Here is a 20,018-nt window from a genome sequence, read left to right on the forward strand (position 1 = left end):
CTATGCATGTTTCTTTGACGAGATTTAAGTTTTAAAAAGAAAAATAATTTCCCTCCCATTTCATGCTAAGTTAGATAAAATATATTCTAACGAGTCCCTGTTATTTCTCCTCTCAGTAGCAATTTGACATTTTCATCTTATCTTTCTTATTTCTATTTCTTTCCACAATATTTGTATCCTATCATACATATATTATTTAAGTCAAGGGAGAGTAGATGAATGCAAGTTTAGTAGTTAGTGTTCTTTTGAAACAGAGTAAAGTAGGTATGCTTCAACCTGATAATAATACAGATAAAGTAGAGCCTTGATGATAGCTTGCAAAAAAAAAGAGAAGTAGGAATGACTTTATACCAACCGTTGAATTATTTTTGTACAATAAATTTAAAATAATATAAGATAGAATAAATAAAATAGTAGAAATATAAAAAAAAATATCACAAAATGTATTATAAAAAATATATTATATAGATAATGCAACTTAAAAAAACAATCCGACTAGCTACAATAGCAAAGTGACTTGGTTGTGCCAATACCAACGACCAGAAATGAAGGATGCACTAAACTAAAGTTCCGTTTGCGGAAGAAAAGGGGCAATACAGTTTCCTTCTCAGTGTCTTCAACGATGAGAGATGAAAATATAGTCAAAGTTACGCGTAAAGGTCAAAAGTTTTCTAGAAGAAAAAGAAACATAAATTGACTCGTTGACTTCACTTAAATATGCATTTTGAACCTTAATTTTCTCTTTTACTCCTTCCTTCCGTTCCTAATTATAGCCTTTTTTCAATTAATTTACATTTCTTAAAAAATAGCTAATTTAATTAATTATATTAAAAAATTTAATTATTTATACTATCATCCCAAAATTATCTTTTTCTTATCTCTTTATCCACTAAATTATTTCTTATTAATGTTTGGGAAAAAAATTAAATAAAGATATGTGGGGAAAAAATAATCAATACATCTAAAAATTAAAAAAATATCTTATAAAAAAACAAATAAATTTCTAAAAAATATCTTATAATTAGTAGGAGGCGCTAGTATATTTCGTAGTAACTATTTAAATAAACTTTGGTTCCATATTAAAATTTCTTATTCCCGTTAAAAAAAACAAAGTTTATTTAAATTACGTTTTAGATTTTTGTTAACGAATATATTTTCTTACATTTTTTTTAAAAAAAATAAAACAAAGGGTCTCCTAATTAGTATTGCAAGAATATTAGTTAAGAAATTAATAAATAAAAAATCTATCTCTATTCGATATTGAACCAGAATATCTTAACAATTACTCTTAGCTCTACTAAAAATCTACCTCCATTAAATTATGATAAAAAAATAAATTGAAAACAATATTTTTAGAATAACTTTTCATTTTTAATGATTGAGTTTTCCTTATAAAAAGAGTGTGTAGAATGAGAAGCCAAAAAGATCCTCTGGTGATTGGGTATACTAGATAGAAAATTATTTATGTTAACAATATTGAACGTAGCGTTACTTTTTTCTTTATCGAAAGGTACGTAACTTTACTTAACAATTGAAGATTTCTATAAATTATTTATATTTAAGACAATAATTTGTCAATTACTTGTAATCTTCTCGAATTAACATGAATATATTTCCTTGTAAATATGAATTTTCTTTGCATTGGTTGGAATGAAAATAATTAGAAAAAATATGGATAGAGAAAAGTAAAAATAAAATAAAAATGTATATATGATTAGAGAAAGGAAAAAAATTACAATATAATTAAAAATGGAAAAATAAATAGAACATAAAAAAATTTGCTGGGTTAATTTTTTTATCTACTCAAGAGAAAATGAGAAAGAAAAAGAAATTATAAAATAACAAATTTATCCATTTAAACATTAGTTACTATTTTATCAAAAGAGTATAGAAACCATTTGATATAATTATATTTTCATATTATTATTTTTAATTAATATAAATTATTATTTTGTATCTCTCGTTCAAATAACAACAAAATATGTTTTTTTTTTCTGTCAGCATCAAAACAAAGCTGTAGTGCTGTGGTTGATTTATAAAAAAGAAGAACTTTCTCATTATTCAGATTATGTTTTTATTTATAAAATTAATCATTTTCTCATTATTTTTAAGAAATTCTACAATGCCCTTATTTCTCAAACATTATCTTGTCGTGATTGGTTTCTATTGCATTTCATAAAGCATTGACGCAGACACCATGGCAGCAGCACTGTTCCAAAAATACGACAAAAATGGTCAGCTGTTAAGACATCAAATCAGAGAAACGCACCATATAACAGTTTGTGTATCATTCTTTACAATGTTGGTCAAACTAATTATCCACCTAACCTTTACCAATTAAATATATCCTCGACACAAAAAATGTCTAGTCTTCCTTTAAAAGTAAGTAAATGTTAATTAGTGTATTAAGACATTGGTTAAAAAATTTAAAATAAAATATTTTTATTAAAAGGTTAAAAAATACATTTTTCATATTTTTCTTATGTTCTTTTATGACTTACATATTAAATATTGTTATTAGTTTCTTAATTAATATTCTAAAAACACTGATTAACAACATCAAGTATCTATTTAATATCAAAGTGTTGTTGATGAATTTAGATTGTATAATGCAGTTCTGCCTCTGCAGCCAGGAAAAACAATAGAAAATGGAGAGAGAGAAAAAAAAATGAAGTAAGATTATAGAGAGAAAAAGAAAAGATAGAGAAAGTTACAAAGGATTTGGAGGGGTTAAAGAGAAGTTTGTTGCAGAAGATCCAAGTCCGGTTCTTCCAAAAAAATTAATTATCATCAAAATTATTAAATATTATACATTAAATTACCAATGTTATAATGAAAAAAATATTTATTTAACCTGTACTTTATGTTTGGTTGATTCAGAAGAAAGACAACCACAAAAAAAGAAAAGTTAAAAGAAAAAAGTTTGCAAGTTTTATTTATAGAAGTTAATTTTTTTCTCTTTTTTCTTCACTTTCTGTTTAACTAAACAAAGAAAAGGACATTATTGTTCATGTTTATTTCTGCTTTATTTTCTTTTCTTCAACTTACATCAATTATTAAGTAGTTTTGAGTGTATAATTTTGTTGATACTCAAAGAGAAAATTTTGCTATCTGAGATGATTATATCTTATTTTCAAGTAGGATTATCTCTTATAAAATACACACACACACACACACACATATATATATATATATATATATATATATATATATATATATATTTCATCTCCAAAATATAATGAATATACGCTTATCTTTATTAAGAAGACCTGGTTCAAGTAATGTGCATACATGAGTTATTTTAGGACCTTATTTTAATTTTTGCTAATGAAAAAAATACACTTATCTTTATACAACTATATAAAAGAAAAACTATAAACATCTTGTGGTTGCATCAAGTATAATTCCCACCGAACCTTCACTACTTATACCTGAAAGCTCCAAGGCTCTGAGTCCTCTGCTCCACATCACTTGGATCCCAATGAAAATTTTAATGCATACGACATAAAATAAGATGTACCTGTTGTACAAGATATGCCAACATCACATAAATCGATACGATTCTTTTTACGTACTAATTTTGTTTTATCATCTGTTAAAAATTTTGCGCGATCAATTAAATATTCATACTTTTAATTTATTGAGTTTTATAAAACAAAATTAACTAATAGTAAAATATAACACTGCTATAAAAAAATTAAATAAATACTACTAATAGTTGTTTAATTGTAATTACAGAGTACAACTTAAAAAGTAGTTTACTGAAAAATTTCATAAGTACTTAATTATAATACAGTACTAAATTAATGAGAGGATATGATTTATGACAAGAAGTTTATCAAGCATGTTAAGATTTTTCTCTTCTCATATTGCTAATTAGTTCAAAATGAAAAGCTTAAAATTTGTTTAGTTTGACAAAAAATATTGTTTTATTTATTTAATTTAAAAAATATTTAAAATTAATAAAATCTTTAAAAAATATGTCTATTTTTCATATAAATCTTTCAAAACTAAAAATGGTCGTATGAAACTAATGATATATTTTTATAATTTCATATAAAAGTATTAAATAAAAATGTGAAATGTTTATCAAACCAAGCACGCCATAATTTAACTTTTGCAAAATAGTGCGTCTTATTTCAAAAAGTAAAGATAGCACACGCAAGGCTGTTCCAGGGCTGGAGGAATCATATAGACATTTTCTGTGTGTCGAGACAAAACCATCTATAGATCGGTATCCAATTTTTTTTTCGTTTCAATTTTGTTATGTACATCATAGTTTTCAATTTTAAATAAATTTCTTAAGAATACACTATTATTTTTATTATCTAAAGATACAAATGCATTAATTATTTATTTAGTCCTTGAAAAAATTGTGTCATCAATTTGTGCTCAACCTTATATTCTTTTCAATAAAAGTTTAGCTTTTTTAAATAAAAAAAACAATTTAGTTCATTAATTTTCCAAAGTATTATCAACATAGTTTTGCTTTGTTGAATTAACTAGCTAAGAGAAACAAGACTAACAGAATCATTATCTAGGGACTAAATTTGATAGTAATTATTATAAATAATTTCACAAATCATTATCGTTATACATAAAATTTATGAATCTAATAATAAGTTCAGATGCCACGTGTTAATTTTATGATACCTCCTCTTAAAATTTGAAATGCACGTGCCAGTTAAACAAAAAGTTAGGATAACATATGTTCATGTATAATGTTTAGTAAATATTTAGTTTGGTTATAGACTCTAATTTCAGCCATGGCCAAATATTACTTGGAGACGCATGAGGTAGAAGTTGACTCCATATTGAAGATTAAGGAAGAAAATTTGATTAAGAGTAATCACCATCAAGGCCTCATTAGCATGTAAATGTAATTATAAATTAGCATTCTCACTAATCTTAAAGGTAAGCTCTATGGATCTTATATATATATATATATATATATATATATATATATATATATATATATATATATATATATATATATATATATATATATATATATATATATATATATATATAATACAATGATTAAGATAACACATTATTTATTATTCTTATTTATTCTCATTGAAAACATCGCTAACTTCAACATAAAAAAATATTGATTAAATTATAATTTTGATTTTTTTTAATTTTTATTGGTGATTTTGATTTTTTTTATTTTTTTATTATAGTCTCATATTTTAAGAAATGTATAATTTTGATTCAATCCTTATATATATTTTATGTCTTTTATTCTAATTCAATTTAATCTTACGTTAAGATATTCATTTAAGGTATTATTAAAAAATAATTTAATTAATTAAATATAAAAAACAAAAAATGTATACCAACATTGAGAGTTTAACTAAAATTATAAATTTTGTAAAATGCGAAAACTAAAATCACAGAAAAAAAATAATCAAAATTATGAATAAAAATTAAAGAACCAAAATTATCATTTAATAAAAAAATATTTAAATGAATTGAAGGGTACACTTAATGGGGAAAAAAAAAAAACAAGGAATTACAATTATAAAAGAAAGGTGCAAAATCAATAGGCCGTGTCCCTCAGAGTCACGAAGATGGTTGATTGGTCCTAAAAGTTTCAGTTGGAAAAGTTCTTGGGATGGTATCTTTATAACATATAGTAGTCACTATAACCTCCCTGCTAATCATATTTCAGGAAGTGGCATGGCCACAAAAAGTGAAGAATCTCAAAAGAGCTTGTAACGACAAATGCATACTTGTAATATACCATCATTGCACTAGCATGTTATCTGCCATAAACCCTTTGGCTTCTAGGATATGGATGCTCTTTGCTCCAAAGCACATTCTTTTCTTTCTATCATCGATTGGGAACAAAAAAAATAATTCAAATGTTAGTTATTATTAGGACCACAAATATATGATCTCTTATCCCAGTTTCCTGGTGCAAAGTATTCTAATTGGAGAAACCGTGAGTGAGGGAAGGACACTTTTTGTGCTAATATGAGGCCAAATACAGCGATGCATTCACTCTTCATTTTCATCTCAAGCAGTCAAAGTTACTCAACTCGACTGAGTTGACTTACCCTAGTTGAAGAAAAAGTAGGTTCACCCAGTTCAAGTCACTTTTTTTATAAACCAAATAATACACACACATACATATATAATGAAGAAAAAAAAAGAATAAAATATTACTACCAACAAATCTAAATATTATAAATCATTTAGAAACTAAGTACGATTTTAATAACCTCATTTAAAAAAAAGTTTTAATTAAGTAATTAAAATAATAATAAAAAGTTAGCAAACTTTGTACTCACTTGATCCACAGTTAAGTGAAGAAACTCATTTTAACCCACAAAAACATGAGCACATTTTTTACTAACCCAATCCACTAGTGAGCCGAATTAGGCCCAATTAGTTAAAGAGCCGCAACTCACATTGACACCTCTATTTTCATCAAATGTTACAACAACTCACTTTATTGTTAGAATACTCTCCTCAGCACGGAATATCCACATTCACTCTTCTTAATAAGGTATTTATCTCCGTAACATCTATGCTTATAAACAAACCAAACGCAAATTACGGATAAGTGGATAACTTCACGCTCTTCTGCCTCTTCACATGGAACTTTATAATTAATTTCCAAAGATGAAAGAAATTGAGGAGGTACATAGATAGAAAATGAGTTCAGAAGCGTAGGATACAAGGGTGAATTTCTCTTCATTCATGGCATCATGAAATTGTGGAGAATGCGTGACAGGTAGAGTGATAACAAGAAACAAGATGACATAAATTGACCTCAAAAAAGCACTCCTTTAAGTGCTCGAAACAGACGGCAGAGTAAAAAGGACAGAACGTGTGTGATCATTACATTATATGGTTCTTCAGCAACATTAGAATGTAACTCTTTACAGTATAAGTATGCAAATATATTAAGCATCTTTAGAGTGTGTATGCTTGCTGAATTGTGTCTATGTCAAGCCCCTTCAATCTCACAACTGATTCTACGTGACCTTTTAGTGTATGAAGTTCTCTCAACCTGCACACAATTATTAGAAAATAAATAAATAACTTAGGAACCAACTTAATTTAACTATTAATGAAATATATGTATGTTACCCTCATGAAAGACACAATGATGTCATGTGTCTGATCTCATTCCCTAGGAGAATTAGTAGTAGTAGTTTTTTGTTGTTCCGTACTCTCCAAAACATTTTTATCTTTTGCAGCTAATATCAAACTTGCAAACTTACAAATTTATTGAAATATATTTATGCGCTTGAAATCATTAATGCAATGTTTTGATGTTTATCCCACCTTAATTCCTTATGAAACAAAAACAATTACCTTGCAATTTCAGCTCTCCTTTTAGCTTCTTCGGCCATTTGATTGAGTTCACTGACATGTGTACGCTCATTGAACTTGGTGTCAGCTGGTTGTAATCCATGTAATGTTCTTTGTGCATGTGCCCATTGAAGTTCACGTTGTTCCTTTCCAAAGTCCTTTTGCCTTGTGAATGCAATCTACAACACAATGAAATCCATAATAAGCATAGAGCAAAAACTAAAACCAACCTTGAATAAATCAACTCAAGAAAACAAGCTCTACTCACCCTTTGCTCAATGACAAGGTCCCAAGCCCTACCGCTAAGAGCATAGCGAATTAAAAATTTAACGATATCAAGTGGGATGTAGAATATGATGTTATATAACCATATAACACCAGCCCAACCCCAACCGATTCCTTCAATTGCAGCAAAGCTCCAATTGGCATATACTGCAATCAAAGTGGCAATCTGCACACAAAAATTTCATCGTCAAACTTGATGTAATGAAGGGGAAAAAACAGCAGAATTAAAAGGTTATGCAGCTTACCAGTTGAGCAACAACAAAAGCAAACACCAGCAATAAACCAGGACGCTCAACATAAGACCAACCTCGAGATCGAGTTACAAATATAAGAGCCTGACTAATAGTGCTCACTTGAAGATAGATTGCAGAGGCAAGTTTCCGGTAATCATCATGAGCAGTTTTTTCAAGACTTGGGACTCCAAACACTCGCTGAAAACATAACAGAGAAGAACAAGATAAATCAATGGGGCATCCAAAGAAATCAAAAGTCAAAAACAGAATCCATGAAAGGAATAAATTGGTATTGATTCACATTTCACATAAATAAGAAACATTAGATCAGAACAGTAATGGGTCTCCTTGCATTGCTGCCATCAAGGGATGAACATGCACAGATGTCACAATAAATTCAGATTAGGGTTAGAAGACACAAAAGATATACCGGGAAAAAGTTTGTTTTGTATGCCGCCCAAAAGAATATAACTGTCATCATTGCCAAGTAACTTCCAAGCACAACTCCAGTAGTAAATATCTCTGCTAGCTTCCAGCTATCTGGCAGAGGTGATGGTTTTACACGATCTTTTGAAATTGTCATAATAGTACCTAAAATGCCAAAGAATATTAGCCACCAATAAGCTCAGGATCACATGGAAGCATGCTGCATAATACAAGCATGAGGAAACAATGACACAGAAGAAACAACGAACCATCATTTAGGATAGCGATAATAAGCACCATAAAGGGTGGAAAGTCAAACTTCCAAATGAGAGCCAGCAACATAAAACCAAGCTATAAGCATGTCAAACATGTAGAACACAGCAAAAAATTAGGCCCATCTAATAATTACAATGTCCAAAATACCATGTCAGGCAGAAAATAAATCCAGAGTTGCAAAACAATTCACTTACCACAATACGAATTGTAATTGATACTGCATAAATCTGCATGAAAGAGGAAATTTATTAGTCAAATGAAAATAAACACTCATCCCAAGTGGAGATCGCCAGGACAAAACAAAAATTTCCCAAAAACTAATGTATCGTATGGAGTATCATAACAGCTGAAGTAACAACGATAAAGATGATTAAGTGGGAAAAAATTGTTGAGAAGATGTTAACAATAATTCATTAGCTTACTGTATAATTTTTCATTCTCTGGAAGATGGCTCGGCTTGTCAAAACAGCACTAATAATAACACTAAGTCCAGGTTCTGTTAGAACAATATCAGATGCACTCCGGGCTGCATCAGTAGCATCAGCAACAGCTATACCAATGTCTGCCTTCTTGAGGGCAGGTGCATCGTTCACTCCATCCCCAGTCATTCCACAAATATGTTTCCTAGCTTGCAAGCGTTTCACTATCTCATACTTGTGCTCTGACCAAATATATAAACCAACATACATCAGAAAAAAATCATACGATACAAAATTACTACAGTTAGTTATTCCATCTATTACATGTCAAACAATAAGCAAAACAATAAATTGCAATTACAACACCGAAGTATACCAGGAAATACACCAGCAAATCCATCAGCCTTTTCTATTAGTTCATCAATTGGCAAGGCAACAATGGATTCATCCTTGTCCTGCCCAAGTAAAGCTGATGAAGGATACATGTTGGTACCCATTCCCAAGCGACGACCTGTTTCCTTTCCTATAGCTAGCTGATCCCCTGATAAAAAAAGTAAGATACATAATCGAATATTGGCAGGAGGATATGGAGTTGACAATTTAAAACATGCATTATATCGTTGGTCATTCTGAAAAACAAATCCTTAACTCTAAATGCACAAGTTAATTTCCAATGATACCATGGATCACATAAATTTCAGTACATTACGACAATGATACTGAAATTGTGAAGTTGTCAACCCATCTAAAGCAAAAGCCTTCATCAACCAGTACAAATTTGTAAACTTAAATTCCATCATAAGTAAAACAAGTTTGGTGAATAACATATTAACATTTGCTAAATCCCAGAATAACAAACAACATTAATCAGATGCCACGGGACTAGTGAACTACCAACATTCACAGGACTCCAATCACATCAGTTGCTTATATAATGCAACCGCTTACTTATAATCCTTATTAAAGTCATTAACTATAAGAGCAATGATTTCATTATCATAATACAAGCAAAGGAAAGGTGTTCACTATCTTATGTAATAAACCTGTAATCATTTTGACATTGACTCCAAGGTTTAGTGCCCTCCGTATTGTTTCTGCACTATCATGCCTAGGTGGGTCAAAGAGAGACAAAAGGCCAATAAATTGCCACGGGCCTCCAGCACTCTCTTTCCTTCCATCTGGAACTTCCTGTATAAAATGGAGCTGCCTCAATTAACATTTCCAGCTTAAAGCATAGGCATACAAATGCACCAATTGATTGAGCAATAAATTAATTACTTGGTATGCTACAGCAAGAGATCGTAAACCACGCTCTGCAAACTTGTCTATCACTGAATGAACTCTACGTTCAATGTCTGCCTTATTGTGTGCAAGATTCAGGATCTAACAATAATGATATAAATCACATCACAATGACAATACACAAGACCAAATATTAACATAAAATTATGCCAATGATGTTGTCAAATTACCTGTTCTGGTGCACCTTTGCTTACTCTATGCATTTTGCCATCTTGATCAAGATAAGTCAATGCCGTCCGCTTATCAGTAGGATTGAAAGGAAGAAAATGCACTTCTTGTATGCCAGCACGTGCCTTCAGTAGCAGTAAGTTAAAAAGAAAAAAGCTAGATCAACTTTAATTTAGAAAAATGTATATAAATGTGCAGATTATAGTTGCTGGCTTGATGCTAAAAAATATGCTTCAAGAAGAATACCAGCGAACAATAAATCTATGACTATGACTAACCTCCTTTGGATCAGCCAACATCCCAACTATGGCTGTATCAATTGCATCTTGATTCTCAAGCCTTGAAGCTCGGGCCGCCATCAAAATAACAGTATCTGGATCCACTCCTTTTGCAAAAACCTTAACGGTTAAAAAAAAATATATTAGAACAAGTGCATATAAAACACAAAGAAAACAAGCCAACAACACCATTCAGCAATTCAGCATCCAACCTCAACAAGATTTTTGTCAACAGTAAGCTTATTTAATGTCAGAGTCCCAGTTTTATCACTGCAAAGCACATCCATGCCTGCCATCTCTTCAATGGCTGTCATCCTCTTTGTGATAGCCCCCTGCAGAATTAGAACCATTAGTTCTTATATGTCCACCCAAATCCAAGGTGCTCTCAACCAAAAGAACCTAACTGACCTGCTGAGATAGCCTGTGAGAACCAATGGCCATGGTCACAGACAAAACTGTGGGCATGGCAATTGGAATTCCTCCAATGAGAAGTACAAGCAAGTTATCAATTCCAGGACGATAGGGCCGATCTTGGATGGGATACATAACAATAATTTCAACAACCATCCCTAATGCAATTGAACATATGCAGAAGTTCCCAATTGCAGTCAAGACCTGAAAAAGACGGCAAAAAAATACAACAAAAATGAAATCCGAAATTCTGAAGTATGAATAACAATAAAACTGCGGGGGGGGCGGGGGAGTTACCTTTTGAAAGTGTCCCACTTGATTGGTAGTATCCACAAGATGAGCAGCTTTCCCAAAGAAGGTATGAACACCAGTAGCAATGACCACAGCTTCAATCTCTCCTTGTTTGCAGGTAGAACCAGAATATACTCCATCACCAGGACCCTTTGTCACTGGCAGTGACTCACCGGTAAGGGCAGACTGAAAAGTACGAAGTACCAAGGAAAAAGAGGACAATTGACCAATTAGACATGTGGAGGATTCAAAGAGCAAATATTATATGATAGATATATAAAAATAAATAAATAAACAAATAACCCACTTGATCAATTTTCAAAGGATCCCCTTCAAGAAGCCGAGCATCTGCAGGAATAATATCTCCAAGTTTGATGCTGATTATGTCACCGGGAACCAGGATCGCCGCATCTTGCTCATTCCACCTACCATCTCGAAGAACCTTCACAAACACACTCATGAGAAATGAAACTATAAAGGGAAAAAGAAAGAAAAGATTCCTTCCAAATGCAAACTGCACCAACAAGAATAAGGAATCCACACAGTACTGAGATAGAACAAAAAAGAAAGACTGAGTTTGATACCTTTGCTTTTGGAGCGAGCCGAGCCATGAGAGCTGCTGCGGCATTACCAGCATTGTTCTCCTCAATGAAACTGATAGTTGAATTGATGAGAAGCAAGGTAATGATACCCACAAAGTCTTGCCAATCAGGAGCCTTCCCCTGCACAAATTTATAAGAAACAAGTCCACATAATCAACCTACAAACTCACCTTCATTGTCAATATAAACTTTCGAGAACTAAGTGTACTCACCCCTCCATTTGCAAGCGCAATAGCCATTATAGCAGCAGCCTCCATAACCCATGACAGAGGATTCCACATAAATCCCAAGAACTTCAAAAATTTGCTCTCCTGCACAACACCACAGAAGATTGTTCATCATAAAAATTCAATTTTTTTCAAGTGGGATTTAATCAATGAGTAAAAAAAACAAGATAGAGTAGTACTTTCTTCTCTTCAAGCTTGTTGTGACCAAAAATGGTAAGCCTCTCCTCAGCAGCTTCACTGCTGAGCCCTTCTCTGCCACATCTCAGATTCTCAAGAACCTCCTCAATGGGTATGTTCTCCTGCATTCATTCACATATTCATTAAAAGAAAAAGACCCGTTAGTTTAAAAAAAAAAAGAAGAAGACATAACAAGGAACAACATAAGGATGAAGTGATTCAGATCTATCTATGTTTAATGTTACCAAATCAACAGTTTCCTTCAACACGGCCTCCAAAACTTGGGACTTGTCCCCCATCTTCTTCTTCTCTGTGTCTCTCTAGAGCTACCAACTTTGCTCTCACACTACAAAAACCGTTCAGAAATTAGAGAGTTAGCGTGCGTGGATGAAGTGCACCAACCGAAAGAGTTGGCACTAAGTACAAGTAAATAGAAAAAAAAAAGTGTGCAAAGTAGAAAGGGGCGTATGGTATGGTATGGTTATGGGTAGGAGTAGTAGACAACCTAACTGTTGGGGATCGAACCACTTCTACTACTACTCTTCAACACAGTACAGAAAAGCACAAACACAAACTCCTATGGATTGTGAAGGAAGCCATCATGTTATAGTAAGTAGATACATATACATACTTAGAGCCACTTGCTCAGTAACAGTCACATCTTTATTTATCTTTGCTTATCCTTATTATTTCTCAGGCCCTTTTTATCCTTAAATTTGATTTGATTTTTTCAAAAATATAAAGTTGTCATAATTTCACGTTTTATTATGGACATAAGCAACTTATCAACAAAAAAAGAATATGGACATAACCGTACTTTATCTATCCGCATGTTATAAGCTGTCTGAAGTTAAATTGGAAATACCATAATCTCTTACAACAATTTTATGTCTCCATCTCTACATCACATAATTTTTTACTTCATTTATTACATCTACTACTTTTTTCTTGATAAAATTTTGTACGATTTGTTAATTGTTATATAAATAACATTTCTCAATTGAAAATGTCAATAATACAAGATAAAATATAAAATAAAATGACAAAACATATACCAAAATTGTGTTTTATATATATGAAAATTTAGGGAAGGAGATAATGGCTTGGGCCAGGACAGATTTAAACCTATGATTTGTTAGGTGTAAAAGTTATATTTTTATATTTATGTTAGTAAATTATTTGCTTAAATGATAGTAATTTGTATATGTTACTTCTAATAATAAATACTTTTCACTAAATATGCGTTTTAAAATTTTAATTTAATGTCCATATGTCATTATTAAATTGAATTTTTAATAGTAAAAGTATAAAAAAATATTAAATTTTTGTTTAATATAAAATAATTTAAATTATAATTTTGGTATTTCTTTCATTCTTGATTTACAATTATAGTCCCTTTATTTTCTTCATAATTTTAATCTTTACATTTTAAAAAATTCATAATTTTCATTCCATCATCGATTTAATATATATTTATTTTTTTTATTTTTATATTTTAATTAATTAAATTACTTTTTATGGTATTTGAATGAATTTGAAATAGTGATATATTTAAATTAATAATTTTTATAACAATTCTTTTGAAATTATATTTAGAATTATTTCTTCACAATCAGTTATCTGAAAATCTTATATTGACCAATGTATTAAAATTAACCTCTTTTATTTTATTGGACCTCGAAAGGGCCATCTTCTCTGTTTATTAACGGTGATACTAAAGATGCTTGTTGAAAGTTTATAAATCATATTTATAAAAAAACTAATAAAACAAATTTCTTTTATACGTTTAAATTAGTTTATATATAAATATAAGATAAAATTATTTTTTTAAAATATAAATGATTTATACTTTCCTAAAAATTTAGTTTGAATTTATGCATGAACTGATTTTAGTTTGTGAAAGAAAATTATTTCAATTTTTTTATTTTTTTCAAAACAGGGAATATATTTAAATTTTCTACTGATCTTTTCGGTTAATGCTCCTTTAATAATATATTTATATTAAGAGATTTTTTCCATTATAAAATTAATAAAAAAAGGTATATGATTTTGTTAAAGGATAATAATCTTTCTTCTTTAAATTTTATACTTTACATTTTAATTAAATTAACGTATCTTTTCCTAATCAAAAGAACACCTCTTAATCGAGAACGAACGTTACTTCTTCTCTGTTAATTTAAAAAACAGTGCTATATTTTTCATAATATTTTTAATTAACCTTCTTAATATTTAATAAAAAAATATCCTTAATGTCTTTAAAACATAAAAGTATTTAGTATATTTGTACTTAATAAGCAAAAAAATAATAAAAATACATTATGAAAAAATTATAATTAGTCTAACAAAAATTATTATTGATGTATGGCTGTTTAATTATCAATTATTTTGACAATTGTTAAATATATTTTTCATAATTATTTAATATACCTCCTTTTTCTATTTTTAATTGAATTTACTTAAATATTCTCTTCTCTTACCTACCCTTTTCCCCCACACTTCTCCAAAAAAAAAAATGAAGAGTGGCTTCCATTGATGCTATCATCATCATCATTTTCTTCTTCTTCTCCGAGAAGCAGAGCTTGAGGTCGTCCTTGTAATCTTCCTGAATTTTACATACATTAGCCTCTCCCCTTAGTAATATATCACCACATAAATTTATATCTTCTTAAGTTATTTATTGTAAGAATTCCATGCAAATATTTGAAAAAATATTAAAAAGAAAGTAATAATAAGTCGATGGTATAAGTGGTTATGTGTTTGATTTTTAAGTAAGTCTCAAACTCTATAAATGGACAAAATGTGATTGGGAAGAAAAATCACACTAAAGATTATCAATCAAATTTTTTGAAAATTAGTTATCACTGATAAATATTTCATACCAATGTTATAATGATAAAACATATTAAAAAGAATGTTAATTTCAAAAAGTAATTATTAAGCGCTTTCCGTTCTTTTATTTGTGCTTATTAGCATCTTTCTTGAATGATACATTGTTAGAAGTCAAATATTGTTCATCAAATTCCAGTTGACGTATATAGCAGAAAAAATTAAATTCCAGTTGACGTATATTGCAGAAAAAAAAAATTAAATAGAGAAGCAAAATTGATACAATAAGATAAGGGAAAGCTAATAATGCTGTAAAGACTTGGGGGCGGTGTGAGGGAGGTAAGGGGTGGGAATAATTAAGTAAATTTAATGCAAAAATTAAAAAAATATATATATTTATTAGTTTTTCCTATAACTGATTTTTAATAGAAAATCTAACTAATTACTTCATTTTAATTACATTTTTTTCATTTATAATTACATTTTTTTTATCTATAGAACCTAAACCTAGCATTGTATTTAAGAGATCCAAACTTAATTCTATCGTAAGCAATTTATATTACTTGAAGTTTTTCCAAAAAGGTATAAATTTGTATTGTTCCAGTAAATAGCCTTTTTCTAAAATAAAGTATGACGGAAATGGATGTGTTATGCCATGTGTGGCGCGGTGCGGCGCAGAAGAGAAGGTGGGAGGCTGGACCATTAGCCATTAAGTCTGTGCCAGCAGCCGCACATGCATGCACTTACTACCTAAAGTCATGTTCTCTCTCTTATTTTTCCTTCTATGATTTTCTTTTTTGTTGTATAAACTTTTTGGATAGTTTTTTCATCATCACAATTTATCTGATTTCTCTTTTTTCTATTCAGATAGGGAATTTTTTGTGGGACAAATACATTGAGTTGATACAAATAGTACAGACGAGGGAATAATAACAACATCACATAATAGGGAGTGAATTCACACTTTTATGTATAAAAAGTAATAATAACCCTCTTTGGGATAGATGTCGCCTTAAGCCGTTTAGTGCGTGATCAAGAGATTATTTAGTTGAACAAATTAATGCATTCACATCTCTTGCCTTTATGTATATTACGTTTGATATATTTTTTTTTTAATCAACGGGACTAAAAGCCCAAAAACAAGAACACCATAATTGAATTATACGCAGAGACACAGCTCTAATAGAATAAAAAAAACAATAACTGGCCATAAAAAAAACTCCTCCTTCATATGACACGCTCTATTAGCTAACGCATCAGCACACTTATTTGTCTCGCGATAAGTGTGAGAAATCATCACTCTCCAAATCCAATCCAATCTAAGCAAATCACAAATAGCCAAGATGAGGCTAGCTCCGACCTGAAGTACAACCCTCTTCACCACCCATGACATTACTTTTAAAAGTAATTTAATCATTAAGTTTAACTGTATCAATCAATTTCATATTTAATATTAAACTAATTTTTTCATCAAATTCTTGAATTAAATTAACTAATTTAGTAATGTTAAGAATCAAGTTAACTAAAAATGTTAATTTTACGCAAGTTAAATTAACAAATTATACCGATTTTAAATATTACATTAATTTTGTATTCTATAATATAATAATAAAAATAAATCTAAAAATACCTATGCAAAAATACTAAGGTCGGGTTAAGACTCACTGAGTATGGATAAAACTAGAATATTGTTCATTGGCAAACTTGAAATCAAATGCTGATGCATTTGGATTTCAATGTACATCTGATCTGGGAAAGTATCTATGTGATCCTCTCATTCATAAAAGGAAGTTTACGAACAACTATCAGTTTATCATTGATAAACTGAATCAATGCCTAAGTAATTGGAAGGCATGTAATTTATCTCTAGCTAGCCGGGTTACCCTTCTAAGTCCGTTTTGCAAGCGCTACCTAGCTATGTGATGCAAACAACTATGTTGCCAAAATCAATTTGTGATGATATTGACCGAAGATGTAGGGAATTGATTTGGGGGGACACTTCAGATCATCAAAAGCATATCCATCTTGTTAGCTGGGATAAAATTTGTGTTCCTAAAGAAGTTGGTGGCCTGTGCATAAGAAGCTGGGATAAAATTTGCCAATCATGCTAGTTTTATGAAGTTGGGGTGGCGGCTATGTCAATAGAGAAATCATCTGTGGATTCGAGTTATTCAAGCAAATAAAGTACTGGTGTTGGGAGGAACTTGTTCCTAGAATGAATGTTGATAAGCCAGGGACTAAATTATGGCGAGGAATTTGTCATTCCTGGAAAGATGTTTCGTCAAATTTGGTATGGATAATAGGTGATGGTTGGACTATTAAGGTGTGGAAGGACAACTGGGTTCCTAATCAGGGTCCTCTAGTTGAGGTTATTCCTCATAATCAACAACATCTGACAAATGATATGTGTGTTACTTTTTTGGTGGATGGGAATGGTCAGTGGGATTTGAGACACATATCCCAGTTTTTGTCTCAGGATATTGTTGAGTAGATTCAAGGCTTATGCCCTCCCTTTGGGAGTCGAGGGGAGGATGAGATTAGCTGGAAGGAATCACCTGATGGTAGTTTTAAAATGTCTCTAGCTTGCAAGTTTTTTATTAACCAGGATTTGGTAATTAACTCATCCAACCTTTTTAAGAAGATTTGGTGTTGGAAAGGTCAAGAGAGGTTGTGTTTCTTGCTTTGGAAAGTGGCTCGTCGTGTGCTTCCAACTAACGTTTTTAAGAAGCATCACCATATCAGTTTGGATGATGTTTGCCCTATTTGTACTACGCGAGCGGAATCGTTATTGCATGTGCTTAGAAAGTGTACTTCTGTTGTTTCAGCTTGGCAAAGGATTATAAATAATCAGACTCCCCCTTCATTTTGGAATGATCCAGTGAATGATTGGGTGATTTCTAATCTCAACCAGTCTTCTGTGGCTAAATCAGATTGGAGTGTCCTTTTTTCCCTAACAATTGATGGTGTTTGGAGAGCTCGAAATGACTTCATTTTCCGGAATATTCTACCTAATGTGGACAAGGTTGTCTTCACTGTTAGTCATCTAGCCCAGGTCTAGAAGGAGAGTGCTTATGAGTGCTCTACTTTACATACTCACCGTGTTGTTCAGTAAGAGATGATACTTATTTCATGGCATCCTCCTAAATAAGGAGCTCTAAAGCTTAATGTTGATGGAGCTGTTGATCAATAACATAACAAAGTGGCTTGTGGGAGAGTGTTTCGTGATTACATGGGGCAGTTCAAAAAGGCCTTTGCAAAGAATCTGGGTGACTGTTCAGCGGTTCAAGCTGAGCTTTGGGCCATCTTCCTCAACCTGAATGTTGCCCATGAGAAAGGTTTCAATGCTATTTTTATTGAAAGTGACTCTCTGCTATCAGTGTCTCTTGTTTGTGTGGTGTTTATCTTCGCACTCATCCTTGTTTTAACTTGATTGAAGACATTTGCACCGGGATGAAACGTTTTCGTGTTGTCCATCTGAAGCATATTTGGTGGGAAGCTAACCAGGTTGCAAATAAGTTGGCAAAGAATGGGTTGTGGCCAGTGATTTTTGTATTTTTCATTTTGCTCCTTTTGTCAAGATTCCTTTATTGGCAGTGTAACTTTTGTTCTTTACCCTCGTGGGTATTAATCTAGTTTGTGTGGAGAGGCTTACTAGGGGTGGGAAAAGGTCTCATCAACTTAGACTTTCATGGAATAAGTCTGATCTATATTATAATTATTAAGCATGAGCTTGGTCAATTTATCTATTATAATTTTTTTTTTAAGCTTTAGTATGATCGATTTAAAAGTCTGATTTGATTTGAAAATTTATTTATTTGTTTTATATAAAAGTCTATAAACAAGTCTATATAGATTTATAGGTCAACGGATTCATCACCTAATTTATTCCATGTTTTCTAAAGACCAATAATATTAAAGAAAAAAGAAAATTTCAGTAAGCAGCAAGCCACTATTAAATAATTCAAATTTACTTTTTTTTATAAATGTATAATTATTAATAGTTAAATCCAAACACAGAATATACAAAAGACCGTGTATAAAACTTAATTACAAGTAATATCTATTAATATAAAATAAAATATTGGTGAAAAGGTGATGTAGTTTTATATAATATATAAGTAATATTATATATTATTAATTTATTATATAAATAGATCAATCTGTCAGATCTTATAAGTTTTTTTAAAACTTAAAATTTGACATTTTTAATTAAAAAAACTTTTTAAAAGCCTAAATTTAGCCTTTATACTATACAAGCCACATCAAGACTCTCGCAGGCCTGTTAGTAGGGACAAATTGTGTGACCTATTTCCTCCCCTAAGACTTAGGCCTCATCTTTTAATAAAAAAAAAAAAAAGTTAAGACTTAGTGACTTATTTTTATAAAAAAAATAAATTACATTCATTATTCCTGAAATTTGATGAAATTAAACGAACACTTCCTATTTTTTCTTATTCCTACATTAATCTCTTTTAATTTATGGAAATATGCATTGACACCTCTTTGTATATTACACTAATTCTCTTAAGGTTGTATTTGGTATAGAAGAGAAAAATAAAGTAGATGAAAATAAAAATAAATAAATATAGAAATAAATGAAAAATAAAATTATAAATAAAACTATTCGGTGGAAGAAAAATAAAAAAGAGATAAAGAGATATAAAAAGATGAATATAAATAAATAAAAAATAATACAAATGGACTCCATATTTTTAAACTTATTTTTCACTTTTATCATTGCTACCAAACCAACAACACTCATTCTTTA

The 20,018-nt window shown here is 30.4% G+C and overlaps 1 protein-coding gene across 2 annotated transcripts; it reads right to left on the minus strand.

Annotated features, from left to right (window-relative positions):
• Positions 1-6,686: 6,686 nt before the first annotated feature.
• On the minus strand, positions 6,687-13,098 carry LOC100819324 (ATPase 11, plasma membrane-type). Of its 2 annotated transcripts, XM_003524969.4 has the most exons (22): positions 12,930-13,098; positions 12,670-12,770; positions 12,427-12,546; positions 12,233-12,331; positions 12,003-12,140; positions 11,726-11,860; positions 11,425-11,604; positions 11,125-11,331; positions 10,929-11,048; positions 10,717-10,836; positions 10,441-10,563; positions 10,247-10,351; positions 10,012-10,156; positions 9,345-9,509; positions 8,972-9,210; positions 8,744-8,776; positions 8,543-8,624; positions 8,278-8,438; positions 7,860-8,045; positions 7,598-7,780; positions 7,333-7,508; positions 6,687-7,024 (listed from the first exon to the last, which is right to left on the minus strand). In XM_003524969.4, the coding sequence occupies exons 2-22, from the start codon at positions 12,721-12,723 to the stop codon at positions 6,928-6,930; spliced, it is 2,868 nt and encodes a 955-aa protein (XP_003525017.1). In that variant the 5' UTR covers positions 12,724-12,770; positions 12,930-13,098; the 3' UTR covers positions 6,687-6,927. The 2 variants fall into 2 exon arrangements, with proteins under 2 accessions (XP_003525017.1, XP_025984418.1); XM_026128633.2 differs by having other exon boundaries at positions 11,125-11,604; positions 12,930-13,089.
• Positions 13,099-20,018: the final 6,920 nt, after the last annotated feature.

Source organism: Glycine max, chromosome 5, assembly GCF_000004515.6.
Source record: "Glycine max cultivar Williams 82 chromosome 5, Glycine_max_v4.0, whole genome shotgun sequence".
NCBI classification, from domain to species: domain Eukaryota; kingdom Viridiplantae; phylum Streptophyta; class Magnoliopsida; order Fabales; family Fabaceae; genus Glycine; species Glycine max.